Source organism: Dunckerocampus dactyliophorus, chromosome 20 (genome assembly GCF_027744805.1).
Source record: "Dunckerocampus dactyliophorus isolate RoL2022-P2 chromosome 20, RoL_Ddac_1.1, whole genome shotgun sequence".
In the NCBI taxonomy this organism is placed as follows: domain Eukaryota; kingdom Metazoa; phylum Chordata; class Actinopteri; order Syngnathiformes; family Syngnathidae; genus Dunckerocampus; species Dunckerocampus dactyliophorus.
The window spans coordinates 16,041,926-16,058,946 of record NC_072838.1 but is presented as its reverse complement, the minus strand read 5'-3'; the positions used below and the strand labels follow the sequence as shown (position 1 = coordinate 16,058,946).

General features: G+C 42.0%; 3 protein-coding genes across 3 annotated transcripts; 1 reads left to right on the top strand and 2 right to left on the bottom strand.

The window, feature by feature from the left end:
- Positions 1–54: 54 nt before the first annotated feature.
- s100v2 (S100 calcium binding protein V2) lies at positions 55–5,132 on the bottom strand. Its single transcript, XM_054764521.1, has 3 exons — positions 4,972–5,132; positions 2,988–3,119; positions 55–986 (listed from the first exon to the last, which is right to left on the bottom strand). The coding sequence occupies exons 1-3, from the start codon at positions 4,978–4,980 to the stop codon at positions 816–818; spliced, it is 312 nt and encodes a 103-aa protein (XP_054620496.1). The 5' UTR covers positions 4,981–5,132; the 3' UTR covers positions 55–815.
- A 9-nt stretch (positions 5,133–5,141) lies between these two features.
- Positions 5,142–9,822, bottom strand: thap7 (THAP domain containing 7). Its single transcript, XM_054764519.1, has 5 exons — positions 9,763–9,822; positions 9,001–9,080; positions 8,626–8,763; positions 8,450–8,551; positions 5,142–8,380 (listed from the first exon to the last, which is right to left on the bottom strand). The coding sequence occupies exons 2-5, from the start codon at positions 9,078–9,080 to the stop codon at positions 7,327–7,329; spliced, it is 1,374 nt and encodes a 457-aa protein (XP_054620494.1). The 5' UTR covers positions 9,763–9,822; the 3' UTR covers positions 5,142–7,326.
- Positions 9,513–16,656, top strand: LOC129173514 (protein TMEPAI-like). The gene is made up of 4 exons (XM_054764520.1): positions 9,513–10,755; positions 14,466–14,608; positions 14,693–14,743; positions 15,629–16,656. Exons 1-4 carry the CDS (start codon positions 10,518–10,520, stop codon positions 16,061–16,063), a joined length of 867 nt encoding a protein of 288 aa, XP_054620495.1. The 5' UTR covers positions 9,513–10,517; the 3' UTR covers positions 16,064–16,656.
- The last annotated feature ends 365 nt before the right edge of the window (positions 16,657–17,021 follow it).

The following is a 17,021-nucleotide window of genomic DNA, read 5'->3' as shown; positions in this document are numbered from 1 at the left end:
TGCATACGTTCTTTTATATAATTGTCACAATGAATGATCAAACAATGACTGAGATGCATTTAAGTATTGCTATTTTCTTTATATGCTTCATACATCATTTTCCGATAGTGTCACACAGCTCAGGTTACAGGGAATTACAAAATATAAATACAAAGCCAATGCAGAATGACGAAAGGGACACATTTGAGATGTTTCACAGGTGTTTGCACGAGCGTGTGTTTCGAGATGAGAAGCGGTGGAACACTGCGAGTTTCTGTTAAAGTCAATTACAATTTACCCTGAGGTCAATTTATTCCAGGATTATTTCTAAACTGGTTTAATGTCCTCCAACTGCCAATAAAATGCATTAAAAAAAGTAAACATAACACCCTAACTATACATGAAAAGCAAAGTGAAGATAAATTTGGGAGGGAAGGGTGAGTTAATGATTAGAGCTCTGTGGCCTTTTGTATCCATTACATTTGAAATACACCATAGATGCATTGTGGGTATGACCAGAGGTATTTATTTACTGAATATTCTTCCTGTTTTTTGTTAGGAGCACCAGAAAAATGAGGGAGGCTCTGCTGGTGAAAGATTATTAATGGAAAAAACACTAAAAATGGATTGGTTTGGTCAGAGAGACTGCATTGGAACGTTTATTTTGTGTGATGGAAATGTTAAAACCTGTCTGAGAGACAGAGAAGATAGTGTATAAAAATGTTGGAATGCCTTGCACGTGGGCTTTGACATCTACTGTATTCAGACTGGGTTCTAGAAGCTCCAGGATGGAACCTCAAGAGCTGGGGGTGTTTTTTTGTGCCGAGGAGGGGCCTTCACAGGAGGATGCAGCTGCACGAGGAGCCCTTGTTGCCGCCGAGGAGGCCGTGCTGCGTGGTGGCTAGATTCTGGATCAGGTTCCAGAAGTGTGAGAAGGAGATGCCCTCGCCGTCGCCCACGCCCATCTTCCGCATGATCTCGCTCAGTCCTTGTTCTGACATGAAGGCCTGCAAAAACACGGGGACAACCACCATGACTCACACTTTCATGCCGCTTGCACAACATTGGCCAACAGAAAAGTGACGTCATGTCATGTCATGTGATCTGAGTGCTGGGGAAGTGAAATATGCAGTGGAACCTCTTAATTTTAAAATCATAATAACTCAAAATGGAAATTAAAATGATCTAACGTAAAAAAAAAAAAAGACAAAAAAAAACAGAACCAGAAATACAAGTCCAATTGCCCCTGTCCTGGCTGCTCAGTACAATATGGCTAAACAGCATGAACGGAGTGAGCCCTTTTGAGTCATACAGTCTCTTTGTCTCAAGGGGTGGGCCGCTAGCATACACACAGAATGCAGAAGAGCGTAACGTAGTAGATATTAAATTAGTAGACTGCAATATATAGTTTTGTTTTGTTCTTTAAATATTTTATCATTGTACTTTTCTTAAAAGTAAAGTTAAAATCTCGTCTCTTGTGTATCGTCTCGCCTCGTGACACCCATACTAGATAGTTAACAATATGCAACAATATGACCCTGAAACAGACTAATTCCAGTGACACCAGACAGTAAAAGTGCTCGTGGAAGTTGGATTGCGTCAGAGGAAAGCGGTACATACGCGTCTCTGTCCTGGCTGCTCAGTACAATAAAGCTAAAGCAGCAATAATGACAACGGCAAAACAAATGCACACCATTTATCATCAAAGTCAAGTGTGAGTGCATCATTTAGTTTTAGTATACAGTGGTTAACTTCTTTTCCTACGTGCATAACACTTCCTAGATGCTACGTGTCGTCACAATGTGTGTTTTAAAGCTTTATTATTCAGTAGTTAACTTCTTCTTGCACTTGCATGACAGTCAAAGAGTTTACACAATGATTGGTTTTGAAGTGATTGACCACTTTTGTACACATATACGACCATGGACAGTTACTAAAGGTTTTATCATGGCAACAGTTTGACCCTGGAACAGATTATTTCTATTATTTACTATGGGGAAATGAGCAAGTTTCCACTGTATATGTTAAAAAAAGGAAGCCTACAACCCGAGTCAGTTTTAGCTATGGGCTACGTTGCCCATGCCGGTATTCTCTCGAGGGCGGCGCAAACATTATTTGCTAATAGCAGCTTAGTAAAACAACTCATCAACCAATCAAACCACTACCTCACTCACGGTGCGATCAGCACGAACACAAGGCATTCTGGGAAGCCCACACACGCACTTCCCCAGCACGCTACAATGTTATTTCACTAGAAAAATGTTTGGGGGGTGTCTCGCACAGGGCACCACTGATGTTAGAACCGCCATTACCTACAACACAATAGTACATTAGGTCAAGCGGTGCACCGAGCAAAAACAGAAACAGCGAATACGCCCGTCTCACGTTCCCTGTCACCCGAGGTGACAGCCCCGCAGCTTTTGTCCAAGAAAGCAAATATATCACCTGCTGCTAACAAAGGCCTGACAAGTCCTTGCAAGCATGTATAATCAAGAGCTTGCAACCTCTTTATCGTCCACTGCGTGCCTTCTGCGCAGAACGCTGCAACAGTTAACTATAGGAATTCAAAGCATGTGCCGTATTTGTCAGGGGGCGCTGACCCTCACTGACAGAACGCATCAAAACATAGCAAGCAATTTGTTAGCTTTGCATAAAAATGTGCGAGATGAGATGAGAGGCTCTTAAGTGGTATCAATCATGGTGTGCTCTCTTGTTTACACAGAAACATGTGATTTGTGAGCGGCGTCAGTATGGATTCGATTTGCTCCTGGTGCATCTTTTTAGAGACAGCAATCAAGCCGTGGTGTGATGTGTTTGCATGACAGAACTGGAGCAGCCAGAAACACACACATTGCCTGTCAGCTTGCCGGCATGTGTGTATGCATGAGGCCTCCTTCCGACTGTCTTTTGTGTGAATCATGCGGCCACACCCGAGCGGCTACAACTGACTAACACACACTGCTCACACAGGAGGCTGAGAGGCAACGCGTTTGTGAGAGCACCCTTACCTTGCCCAGGTTAGGCAGCTGAGAGGACAAAAGACCTTTGAATTCATCCACTTTTAGCGTGCCGCTGTTGTCGGAAGACGCCGAGTGGAACTGGGTGACCAGCGTGTTGATGGCACCTTCCAAGTCTGAGTACTACACAGGAGACAGAAGGAAAGGCAGACACATTTTATAGTTTTTTCTAATTTTCGGGGTTGCAATGTATTGTCACTAGTGGTTTACACCTTTTTGGCTCTGGAAAAAGCACCTTGGAGAGCAATTATTAGCCCAAAATTGAGCACTGTGTTGTAGTAGCGCGCCCAGTGTTTACCACAAGGCTTTTCAGTTAAGACCACAGGGACCACTGCCCACTTTTAACCAGTGGAACAGGTTGTCTGCAAAGTCCCTTCACCTTAAAAATCATCCGGCTGGTGAAACGTGGCCACTAGAATAAGAAATGCACGATGTCGACGACCACTGTGTGTCATCCCATGGTGCATCCACCACCTGTCTATGTTGTTTTGTATACAGTATATTTGTTGTGCCACAAAACCTTGCAGGCACCAATACTAATTAAACTATTAAATATATTTTAAATAAGATTGATTCTATTACAAATAATGACATAAAGGCTTGAAGAAAGAGGTAGCATTTTTTACATTTAGAAACCATTTGTCTTTGCAGATGATGCACTACGGCCCGATTTACTAAGCAGGAAATAGACCAAGCCGTCAAGGTTAGCTCGATAACGGTGTACATTGGAGCAACATACAACAGAATGGAACTAAAATGCGTTTTATGTGGTCTCTGTGTGTTGTTTTACGTTGGGTCCTGTAGAGACATTAACATTTTGAATCAGACACACAGTGAGAACATTCCAATAAGCATCCAGTGAGGCAATCAGGGCTTTCTCAATGTAAAGTGCAGCATTAAACAGCACTCAAACAAACATGCAGTGTCCCAGCACGAGCTACAGTTATTCCGTGCATGCAGGCCAGCAACTTTGTCAGGAAAAAAAAAAAAACCACCACACCCTTGTTCTTTTAAGAATGACTGAAGCAGCACAAGCCACTGCAAGCCCTTCACCTCTGCAAACACTAAGAGCACACCACTGCTTTTTATTGCCTGTTTTTTACTTCAATATCATAAACTAAAGCATCTGACACCTTTGACATTAAAGTGCTTTGCAAATAAATTTGGCAGGGTATGTCGTGTTATAGCGGCCATTGGAAATGTGTATGTTTTTTTCGCAGTTTATTGCTGATTCTGCTGCATTTCTTTTTTTTCCTGTAAAATGACTTCACTTATTGTAATATTTGGATTTTAATCTTTTAAAATACATCATTGTTGTTAGTTTCTAACATTTTAGCACAGGAAAAATGGCACAGGAGGCCCTACGGAGCACTTTCTCAAACATATGACTGAAATTCCCTCCACAACATGCAATTTAATGCTCATCATTTGCACACAGGGTTCAAATTCTTCGGTGTAATTAGCATACTGGCAGTCACAGAGGAGTAAAACATGTGGTAGAACAAGAGAGAGGCTCTAAAATAAACATTGGTGGTCAGGTGGCCCTGTACCTGCCTTCTCACCTGTAAACCCAACACTAAACAGCACGTATGATGTCATTTAGAATGCATCATTCGGCATTAAAAACAACAATAATCTCCTATTATTGTGGAGGAAGTGGGTTAATGGTGAGCTGTCTTAGGAAAAACTTCTTCATAGGGAGGGGCCGCTGCTGCAGCGTCACCATCCACAAGTTTGTAGCCTACTTTTTCATTAAGCATTTCCAACAAAACGGGAATCACAGTCATACGTAAGTAGTAGTGAAGAGCAAGTTTAAACTCCATGTTGGAAGTTTTTCCAGCCAGCAGAGTTGGAGTTCACTTCTGTGAAAACACAACATGCATGCTCACTTTTGCCATTTAGGGAGCAAGAAACACACTTATTATTATAACTTTACATAAATGGCAAGCTGAGAGTTAGACGGTCGGCGTCTTACCTTAGACATGTTGACTGTTGGTTCGAATGAGGCAACTTTTACTGGTCCTGCGTGTCTCTCTCTCTCTTTCTCTCTCCACTCCTCTCCCTGTGGTGTGTGCGTGTTGCAGTGTCTTTCTGTCAGCAGCTGGCAGCCGTCCTAGATCCTCCCTCCCCTCCCTCCCTCTGCCAAGACAAGAGAAGAGGAAAAACCAGGAAGAAGGAGCTGTAAACGGCTTCGCATGTGACATCATGCAACCGTATGTGTGTTTGTGCACATCTGTAATTGTGATTTTGGCTGCACGAGTTGATCGGTTTGTGTTTAAAAGCAGTGTCACGCTCCTCAAAGGCCGGAGCAGACAACTCCTTTCTTTCCACTTCTGGAAAGTTTTAGTACAAGTTGGGGGGGGGGGACTTTTACTTTATGAGCTGTTTTAACAGCTACTGAACCCTTGTTTAGTTGCATATTTGATTTAGTAAGAGTGTGGCATGATGGATTGTGCCTTGCGAAGAGGAGTTTTGAAATAATAAAAAAAGAAAAAAAGGAGGGGGGGGGGACAGGAGGAGGAGTTACAGAAGGAAACAGGCGCAACCACATTCCTTCTATCTGGTTTTATGAGTGTAGGCCATCAGTGGGGCGTGTGTGTGTGTGTGTGTGTGTGTGTGTGAATGTGAATGAGTGAGGGGGGCGCTACAGTTTTGGCTTAAATTAACCACAGGAATTTATTCTAAGAGAAAACATTTAGCAGTAGATGTTCAGCATTTACTCAAAGATGATGTCCTCTAGGGTCCAGGGTGTGTCACCAAATATAATCTAAGTAAGGGGGGGGCGGCTAATACAAAACAAGCATCTACCCACCCACCCCAAAACTATCAAAAATGGGAAGGGTTTTGTCACCACACCCAATAAAAAGAGGTCAAAGTGGATTGTTTTAGTATGATAACATTGCACAGAGGAGCTGCTTCGATCAATGCTATTCCATAATGCTATTCATTATTGGGGGTGTGGTTTGTATATAAAAAAACAACAATGAAAAAAAAATTATATATATATATATATATTACGCGGTTGTGGCGCGTGGCTGCTTTTTTTCCCCCATTGGAGGTTAACAGCTGCTGGGGTACTAATTTACAAGCAGACGCTGTAGTAATTCCACTTTTGATCAAACTTAATTAAGATTTGTCGAATCACAATCGCTGCATATCACTTCTATCATAACACGTCCTAGTCCGAAGTAGTCCAAAACAGACGCAAATTCACTACTTCCTGGTAATGCACTCTAAGCGTCAAGGGAACAGTAGCTCTTTTAGCGTGAAACACAAAGCTAATTCATTACCTCCGCCAAGCACTGCACAAAGGTTATGTTTTTTCTGTGTTCAAAATAACTTTTTTTCACCGGGTACTACTTTGGATTATTATTTTGGTGTGAATCCCAATATGGGGGGGAACTATGGCGCTTGGTGGAGGCCTGCATTCTCCGAGTGCTTCTCTAGTTGCAATGTGCAATCTATTTCAAATGTGTCTTTATGTAACTACACATCAACATAAATGATTAGCAGCAGCAGCTACAACTGCCATCAATGTTTTAACCTTTATAATTTTTAGTTTTTGTTTCAATTTGTGGAAAAAAGCTCAACAGTTAAAAGCATCATGCTTAGGTCTTGCATACAAAGCTAAACATTTCAAAATGTACCCGCATCGTTTTATGACACACTTAACTAAAACAAGTCTATTTGTTCAGTCCTATATTTTGTCATTGTAGTTTTCTTAAAAGTACCGTAATGTTAAAACATTGTTTCGCCTTGTTCCAATGAATCCAACATCGTGTGTCGTCTCGTGAGCAGAGTGTATCGTGATGCCCCTAGCATTTTCAAAAACAAATGCCAGATCCTGTTGCTTCTAGCAGCATCTAGAGCAGCGCTTTTGCAAGTGTAATGCCAGCCAGAAGACTTTGGGGTGGGGTGCAGCAATGTGAGAAAAACAAATAAACTTTTTTTTTTTGTGAACCTGCTTACTTAACTTTTAGGTTTGAAAACCTTCAGCCTTTGCTTTAAGAGGTGCAGCAAAGCCTGTTTTTATTGTGTTTTTTTTTTTTTTTTTTTTTAAACAAAGCTGTCCTCTAGGAGGTGTTGGCCGTTTACATGAGGCAGTATCATTTCCATGATTAAGGAGGTTTTTCCCTCATGATGTCATGAAAACCTGCAAGCTCAAAAGCGGAGCAAACAAGTGAAGGAGATGATCGATTTTTCTCAAGTTTGCTAGTCAAAAGCAGTGTCACCGAACATCATTTAAAACTTCCCAAAAAGCAACAAGGTACCTGTGTGTGTGTGGACTTGATCTAAGTGTTGGATTCTATTATAGAACGTTTGGCTCTTGTCAGTTGGCAAACTCGTTGCTGAGCTGCAGGTGAAAGCCCTCCAGGTGTTCTTTCAGTTTCTCCCTCACATCCTCACTCAGTTCCACCAGAGGGGAGTCCACCATGGTATGATGCTGGCTGCCACGTGGGTCCTCATGAGAGCTTCCTGCTCCTGTCAGACCTTCAACGTTCTCCACTCCCAAGTCTTGTTTAAGACCCAGTTGTGACACCAGGTTGGCTTGGCTGGACACCTTGTCAGCAAGATCGTCTATCTTGAGATAGTGCTGCGACTGGTCTTCAGTGGGTAAGGGGACCAATATGAACTGAGTGTCGGCTTCGCTGTGGACCCACAACAGCGACTCACTGGATGCTTCACCCTCCTGTCCGTAAAAACCAGGCAGGGGTTCTGCACTTTGGACCACATGTGGAAAGACTTGGACATGAGATTTTGTGCTGTTATGTTCTTTCTTAACATCCTCCAGAGGTCGTTCCAGCTTATGTGTCATTTCAGATGTTGCGTTTTTGGTCTTCATCACGTCTTTATCAGTTTTTGACATTCTGTGTTCCCCACCTTGCACCTGCCCTCTCCCGCAGTAAACACACTTCTCTGCAGACCATCTGCTTGCATCCGCTGGTCCTCCTTTAGCTGGTCTGGACTCCCAGTCCCGCGACGTAAGCAGCACCTGCTTCTGCTGCTTATCCCGCAGCCTCAACAAGGCGTTCCTCAACCGGTTCTCTCGCCGCCTCGCCGCGTGAAGCTGCCGCAGGGTTTTCTCCAAGTAGTCCACAGCCTGGTCGTAACGCCTTCTCCACAGCAAGGGGCAGAGCTGAGCGTAGCTGTGCTCCTTGGGCAGGTAGAAGCCTGGTCGAGGAGGCAGGCGGCGCATGTAGCGAGAAGGCGAGACAGAGCGCGATGGCGACAAGGAGGCTTGCGCTTGCTGCTGCTCCCCCTCTGGGATGTCTTGTGAAGATTCTGCTATCTCCTCATTGGTCCCCTCAGCCTCCACTGACCTTGGAACGGTGGTTTCATCTGCAGCTTGACATTTGTCACTTGACTTCTCGTTGGAACTCTTTCTACACCGTAAAACACACACCAAGTATTATAGGTTATAGTTGTTGGGTTGGGTTATTGCTTATGTTTACCTTTCTTCTTGTTTCAGGATCTTCCCCAGCCATTTGCATTTGGTGGCAGAGGAGGAATCAAACACGGTGGGAAATGCATCCTCTCTCAGTCTCCTGATGCCACTGCATGCACAAACAACAAATATCAAATATTGGCAAATATTTTTAGATTTGGATTATAGTGGGCGGCTACATACCTGCAACTGGCCAACTCAAAGCTCTCCGGGGTGAAGTGTTTGGAGCAAAAGTAGACAAAGTTGGTCTGAGGATCCCAGGGGTCGGCACGGTGTGAGTTGCTGATCCAAATGTTCCGCCGCGAGGCCTCTTTTGGTAATCTGGACATCAAATTGTAACAATTTCAAACAATAAAGAGTTAAATTGTCAGTCTATGGCTTAGTTTTGTGTAAAATCGGTTCCAAAGACATTGATGTGTGAAAAATGTTATAATTTTTTTTATGCTGTCCGAGTCACCCTTTTGTGTGCAGTGGTTCAGGAGTAGAACCTTGGGGTGTCCTGATTTTGTCACATGACTGTAAGTTACAGGGTGATAATACAGGATGCACAATGCTCACTTGTGAAATGTGACACCAGCATTACGAGTCTCACGGTTGTCACGAGATTTGCAGCCCCCAGCAGAACAGTGTCTGGGCATCTGAAAGCGACAAAGATATGAAAGAAAATTGTGTCTTTTAGCACTGATGTGTCTCGTTGCCGTGCAATTCTGCACCATTGCAATCTACGTGAGTGAACTCTATGAAAGTGAAAACTGGCCAATACTGATACCGATCATTGAAATACTTTGTGAATACCTTTCATTTGTTGATCACGATTATGATCGGAATGGAACACAGGATGGAAGTGCAATATCTGACAAATATTGAAATTATTCCCTTATTCCCTGCTATTACATACAACTGAACGAAATGAAGTCAACACACCGATATCACCGTGCAAGTATCAGTACCCTTTGTATCGACGCTATCGATATGTGTATCGACCCACCACTCCTCTCCAATTCCGCCGACGTCATAAAGTCGTCGCTGAATGCTACATGTTAACACCATCTCGGTCATATCCAAAACCCAAACACTAGCAAATAGGTATAAGTTGTAATGTGCGTTACCACCTCAAACTTATCTCGCAGCTCGCCGAGTTAACTTCCTGAGGCTAACTGTAGCTAGCACTCGACATACTAGACCCGAACTAGCCACCATGCTCACCAAAGAGCCACGAATGTGATAGGTGTCAGACTTTTCACGTCGTGTAATTACAAGTATAAAACAGGAGCAATCGTTGACTGTTGTGGTGGATTATTGTTAAAAATAAAAAATCACCCTGCGCCGAAGAGTTGACCTCAGGAAGATGGCTACTAGTTCTTCCTTGCACCTTCTTCCTGTTTGACGTTTTTTGTGTGCATGAAACTTTATTCAAACTGTAAAGTGACAGACTGCTGCTTTTGAATGCACAAACTACGCAGAAAAAGAGTTAACACGCCGAGGCGACATTATCTAAAGTTGTAATTTAATCGACGCATTCTTCAGAGCAGTGGTAATTAAGTGTGTGTAGATTAAAGCTATGGAGCTGAGTGTACATCATTTAACTACAGGAGAAGTGCAAATATTAGAAACATCTTTCGCTGTTTGGTGGTGTAGTTTAACAATAATAGCGATATTAATGATGATAATGCCTTTTACTAGTAATATTACCATTGCACATGCAGGATTTGTGACGCTTACAAATAAAAGCATTATGTCTTTATTAGAAGCTGTACCTAATGAAGTGGCGATTAAATGCATATTCTCATGCATAATTTTATTGTAATTTTTGTCTGCGGGTCACGGTCACAAATGGGGGAGTTTTCCTTTCTTTTTTTGCAGAGGCTGTCTGGAGCATGTGTCTGGCCCTCCCCTCCCTCCATTGCCCCCCCCCCCCCCATCCAGTCCTCCCCCATGGAGTTGGGGGGTAGGCGAGGTGTAAATCAGAACGCCTAGCTCAGACACACTCGGATGCAAGCACTGGAGAGTTGTCTGTTTTGGGTTTTTTTTAATTCCATGGCTGTTTACTGGGAGTAAAATGACGATCCAGGCCCATGCACCACACGGACCTCCTCTGGGGTGGTGATGGAGGTATAGGCTGCATGCGGAGGCTCCGGGTGGCTGCTCCTCCTCCTCCTGTCCGTCCTCCGGCTGCCGGTGACGGCGGCTCACTGCACCGGCGTCCCGGTCGTCTCATGCGAAACACAGCGGCCCAGTTGCGAAGCTTCGGGCGCACAGAGTCCAATGGTTATTGCTTCTGCACCGGACCCCAGCCACAGGGCATGGATATATGTAAGTCAAACTCTACATTCAGCTTTTTGTGCACATTTTCAGTCAGTTATGCTGACCGAAATGTTATTTTCAATATAGTGTGATACCCTGAATGCTGTTTGTGGATTCTGCAGGTGCAGCACAGCTTGTCCACATTTAGGTTCAAACTCTTGCAGCACTTGTCACTGCATAATGAAATCATATGCATCTATAAATATTACAATATTATAGATGGAGAGAGGGCGGATGCTTATAGTATATACTGTATGGTACAGGCCTTGATGTACATATATTGCAGCAGGTACTGTGCTGTATTTTGGTCTGAGTTGATAAGACGTCCACCACCATCCCCCCTTCACGTCTGGTCTCTGCATGGTGCATAAAAGTGGACCAGATAGGATAAGCTTGCTAGACACTCACTGAACCACAATAAGATAGCTAATTACCCACATTGAACGCCTCCCTGACTGTCAATCAAAACTTGGCAAAACAGCATTATTATCTATGCAGGTGTGACCAATAAAGTGTTGGGTGAATGTCATAGCCACATAGTTCACTTCCTGCTTGCTTACTTTTTTGGGGGGGGGGGTCAACTTCAGGACGGTGCAGCGGGGAGATCACATGCAAATTGGAAACCCGTTTACAGGGGTCAGGAGTCATGCACGGAGTGAAACCAATGCGGAATGACCTCGGTGCATGCAGGATGCGGCAGGAAGGGCAGCTGATTGTCTCACATGCATGCAGAGCTGTTGCAGGAATACTCGGAATAACATGCAGCATTCAACACTGCATCTCCTGTCCAAAATACAGCCAGTCACATTACTTGAGGAGAATGCAGCATCGTTTGTGCATGAGACCGGGGTTCAAAGGTGCCGAGAACAAAGCTGTGCCGCGGAGTCTTTTATTTTCTTGTGTTTTTGTAACAGAAAAATATAAATATGGCTCCTTAAGATGACTTTCTTGATTAAATCGCTTATGCATATCACAATCCATCAAGAACCTGTCCCGAATTGCATTTGATCATCAGGATATTGCCTGTATCTTTAAGTGAAATATGATCTTAAGAGGTAAATCATAAGTTCATGTTGTCTTGTGATGGGGGTGTTAGGGAGAACGGCTGCACAGGGAAGGCTATAAACAAAAACACACATCAGATTGATTTGCGATGCACCAGACTCCTCATTATAGCCGGCTGCTGTCTGAGGTCGCTCCTCCCAGGGGGTCAAGGGTGAAAGGTGAAGGTCTGTCAGTCAGGGCCTGCGTCTGAGTCTTTGTCTCTTTCTCGCTCCCGTATTTCTCTTTGTTCACACGCTGCATATAACATATATTCAACGCAGAGGTGCGCTCTTGTCTTTCTCTGTGTTGCCTCTATATTTGTTTCACGAGTAGCCATTTCGTTCTGATTCATTAGAATGATTTCATTCTAACTCTCATTATTAATAAGTGTGTGCAATGTTTGTCAGGTGGATGGTTAGGTCAGTTGAAGGAATCACAATAGCACAGCTAAGTCATAAGATATGCATTGTTTTGGCCTATATGACGCATTTAAGCCACTTGTAGGTCAAATTGTTTGTACTCGCTGTCTTCTCTAAGAACAAAATTCAGCTTGTTATCAAAAGCCCTGAAAATAAGTTTATTTTTTATTTTTACATGGTCGGAATTTGTATTGCAAGAGCTGGTATTCCATAAACACTACTACTACTACTACTACTACTACTAATAATAATAATAATAATAATAATCATAGCAGAATGACACATAGAAATGTTATTCTGATTTGCATTGCAAGAGGTTGTATTGCCTAAACAATATAACATAATATATATGCATAACAAACAATAACGATAAGAAAACATACATGCGACATTATATTCTGATTCGTATTGCAAGATTTTGTATTTCAGAAACACTGCTACTATACTAATACTGATGATGATAATAGTAATATAATAATAAAATATACAGATGATATTGTACTCTCATATTTAGTGTAAGAGATTGTGTTGCATGAACAACACTACTACTACTACTACTACTTATAATAATGATAATAAATTATGCGTATGATATTACAGTATACTCTGATCTGAGCTTGTGCTATTAATAATAATAATCATACATCTACATGTAATAAGAGACTCTGATTTGTATTGCAAGAGGTTGTGTTGCATACATAATACTACTACAACAACTACTACTAATAGTAATGATAAATCTTCATGTAATACGACACTCGTTCGTATTGCAAGAACTGTTGTGTTGCATACACAGTTATATTGCTGCTGGTACTACTACTGCTACTACTACTAATAATGATAATAATAAAATATACATTTGATATAATACTCTGATTTGTATTTCAAGAGGATGTGTTGCAGGCATAATAATAATATTAATTAAAGTCAGCATTTCAAGTTTTAGAGTGGCAAACTACAGGAACAACAATTGCATTTAAAGAAATTCAATTGAAGATGAAGTCATTTACAACGATGCTGCAGATGAAGACGTTTGCGAATGTGCATACATTCAAATGTAGGAAGAGTAAGGCTTTGAGTTCTGTTTTTTTGTCTCTAAATGCACGTTATTTATCAAAACCTGTGAAACCACAAATATCTCTCCTGGCGAGGTCAGAAACATAATGCATTTGGATAAAACATTTTTTGGAATATTAGATTGGGATTAGAGACATAGCTAATGAGCCAGACAGATGGCGTCTGATCTGCTCCACCCCGCCACCACCGTCTCTCCCTGTGCTCTCTTGACTGGGCCTCCATGATTAAACACCGCATGTCTGTGTATTATGTCTAGACGTGTCTGGCTAATAAATGATCCAATAAATGATCTCCCCAAAAGCCAGACCGCGCTGCACGGCTCGGTGCGGCAACCCCCCCTTTTTATTCATAATTAAATCACTGCCTGTTTTAAATGAAGCAAAATGCATCAAAGGAGCCAGATAGCACACAGTAGATTAACTGATTAGCCGGGAGACTAATTGAACCACTCCTCCAGCCCATCAGAGACACATGTTGTATTCATCCATACACACATCACACATTTTGACTTAAGTTGTCTGCAAAAAGGAAAGGGCTCGCTTCAACCGCAATATTAGGTACACCTGAGAGCCAATACAAGCTCTGTATCCGAAACAATCTGCCTTTATAAAGTAATAATACCAGCCATCCATCCATTTTCTATACCGCATCTCCTTGTTTGTTAATGTTATTTTAACAAGCTTTTTGGTTTTAGAACACAGGTAAAAGCAAAAGGCAATGAAATAGGCATGCCAGTCCAAATGGTGCACTATTATCTTTGTAAAGGCTGATTTATTCTTTTTTTGTGTTGTTTGCACGAGCAAGAAATGTGCCTCGGTGTGTGGGTGCATAAAAACCTTGCAATTAAAATGAAAATAGTGCAATAATGACATAAAAAGGGGCAGGAATTGAAATAAGGTCATAATAATGATGCACTAACGTTGTAGCCAGCACAGTAAGTGTGTTTGCTGTGACGCTGACATGCCTCTTAATGAAATTTGTATTATTTAGCAGTAAACACTATGTTATCCATGGTTGTCATACTTAAAGCTGGAGTGAGCCAAATTGGGGAAAGATGTGGCACAGTTACCATGGCTACCAATACATCACTGCGCTGTGTTGAGCTACTTTGGTTTCTAATATACTCTGCTTGTTTTCTTCAAATATCTACTCTCTCTGTGTGTGTTTGTGTGTGTGCAGCTGAACTGGAGTTGGTTCAGATAATAATTATCCTGCTGGCGATGACCGTCATGGTGGTCGTGCTGGTCTGCCTCCTCATCCACTACCGCCTCTTCGCCCTGTCGCTCCTCGGCAGGCTCGGCGACATGCGGGACACGCGACAGGTGAGTGGTGCACGGTGGTATCTTTTTTTTTTTTTAATCAAAGTGTTGTTCTAACAGTTGCTGTATGTGTTCTATTTGTGTCAGGATGCCAGTGGGTGGTCAAACAGTGTGCTGACTCAACATGGCAACAGCGAGGTGAGTAATGCTTTTTGCGACCCGTTTGTTTCTCTATAAATGTTCATTGTTGCCTTTTTAAGTGATTTCATTGTAGATTTTATGCGTTTGCTACCTATCTGTACAACTTTAAGGAGCTTAAAAAAAGCTTAGAGCGGGGGTGTCCAAACTTTATCCATCAAGGGCCACATGCTGAAAATTGAAAAGATGCAGGGGCCACTTTGATGTAGATATGCTAAGAAGTTATATACAGTATATTTCACGCTTTGTGACATAGGTGGAAAAGCGTTGCTGTTGTTTCTTTTTTATTTTCCAAATATTTCAACTTTCTTTTTAAAGTCTCATATTATTATGACTTTATTTCCATAATATTTAGACTTTATTCCCATAATATTATAACTTTTTTTCCCAACCTAAATAAAAAAAACAACTTTATTTTGTTTTGTTTGATTCTTCTAATATTATGGCTTAAAAAAAATGAACATTTTTCTTTAAGGTTGCAGCTCTATGCTACTAAAATGACTACTAAAGGCTCATTTTCGGGGGAATCCACACTCACAGTGAGAGGTGTTCACCGCTGTGCTGTGCGGGGATTGGAACACCAATATAAATGAAATGCTCAAGATGAAACACTCTTAATGCACAAAATAATCATCAAACTTACTTATTTGTTCACATGATGCACACAGAGCAATGAGCAACTTTGTGCTCCGTCTCCTTTCTGCTCTCTGCTCCCTTGCGCCGTGAGGCATTCAGGCGCACTCGTAATCCTGACAGTTAGGGGCTAATTGTTTTTTTCATTTTGATTCACGTACCCCCTATGGCAATTGGTCTACCCCATGGGAACCTAGGCTCTACAATTAAAAAAATGGAATAAACAATAATCATTTCATCATCTCTTTTTAGGCAGTCCGCCAAAACCGGACCCCGCCGGTCTTCATGCAGCGGCCTCCATGTCGCTTTCAGCCCACCTATCCCTACATGCCACAGGAGACCATCAATCTGCCCCCCATCATCTGCTTACCTGACGGGGATGGAGACAAGGGCAGCTTCCAGCTACGCACCCCGGAACAGCGGCTGGAACTGAGCCGGGCCTGCATCCGTGCTCCTCCTAACCGGACTGTCCTGAGAAGTGACATCATAGACAATTATGTACACAGCACGGCCGTCGATGTGATGCTGGAGCAGCCCCCTCCCTCTTACAGCGTGACTATGGAGCACTCCACCTTGGAGAATGGAGATGAACTAAAGAGAGCTCCTAAAAGACTACAGACAAGTTGGCACGCTGGAAGAAGCACAACATCCACTGAAACTGTCCTTCACAACTCCTCAGTCACTTGAGGGACTTTTCTATGTGATATGCATCAGATATTTTCTATTAGGTGCTAAAATATCTTGTTCGTTTGTGTCTATTTTTGTAAGCTTTTCCATGTCTTTATGCGTAGTGCCCTGATAAACACTGTCGTCACTCATGGGAATGTATACGAAGCGTTTGGAATGCAAGCTAATTTGAAGTTGCACTTGAAAGCGGAGAATGCTTCTGCTTTTTTTTTTTTTTTTATGTTTTTCATAAGAGAGGAGCTGCTAAAGTCAGTGCTTTTTGCTTCAATTTGGCATATACTTTATCCCGTTAAGGCCAGAGGCAATACTCTGTTTTTGTTTACCATTAGTGGTGCGGCCATCTTTGCGCAGGTGCCACCATCTTAAGCACTTTTGCCTCTGAATTAACAAAAACACAGGAAGGAGGAGGAGGACTCCGTATAAGCCATGCACAGCAATACTTTGTCACGCTCAGTGCAATTGAATTGATCAGCAACTGACCTGAGTTTAAGCTAGAACTATAGACACTGAATTTAAAAGCTAAATATCCTTGTCGTTTACATTTTTATGTTATTTAACAAATATTTTGTATTTAAAATGTGTAGCAGTTTACAATAAATGACTGAAACTGATTGAGTGCTGTTTTGAATTCCACATCTGGGGGCATTTGCCACTTGCAGAATACTAAAATGCAAGTCTTACACCAAGGTGTTCTTTAATGAATTTATGAGTTCAAGCGCAAAACTAAAATAAACCATATTCCTGCAGAATTTATCACCAGGGGATTGTCTTTTTTCTATTGAGATTCCAAATGTAGTGTAGTGATTTCACAATATTTAAGTATAGCACACTAAAGTACAAAAAGAGATTTTAAAAAAGCAATCTTAAAAAAATTCAAATACACAAAAAAATACTCAGTTACTTCAACATAACAACAGTCTTTACAGGATTTAAAATCAAATCGTTAAAGCATAGACTA

Coding starts and splice junctions, on each gene's coding strand:
- LOC129173514 (XM_054764520.1), top strand. CDS start 10,518: ATGCACCACACGGACCTCCTCTGGGGTGGTGATGGAGGTATAGGCTGC. Junction 10,756..14,465: donor GCCACAGGGCATGGATATAT/GTAAGTCAAACT, acceptor GTGTGTGTGCAG/CTGAACTGGAGTTGGTTCAG. Junction 14,744..15,628: donor CTCAACATGGCAACAGCGAG/GTGAGTAATGCT, acceptor ATCTCTTTTTAG/GCAGTCCGCCAAAACCGGAC.
- thap7 (XM_054764519.1), bottom strand. CDS start 9,080: ATGCCCAGACACTGTTCTGCTGGGGGCTGCAAATCTCGTGACAACCGT. Junction 8,764..9,000: donor GCTGGTGTCACATTTCACAA/GTGAGCATTGTG, acceptor TTTGATGTCCAG/ATTACCAAAAGAGGCCTCGC. Junction 8,552..8,625: donor TTTGAGTTGGCCAGTTGCAG/GTATGTAGCCGC, acceptor TTGTGCATGCAG/TGGCATCAGGAGACTGAGAG.
- s100v2 (XM_054764521.1), bottom strand. Junction 987..2,987: donor AGCTGCCTAACCTGGGCAAG/GTAAGGGTGCTC, acceptor GTGTTTTTGCAG/GCCTTCATGTCAGAACAAGG.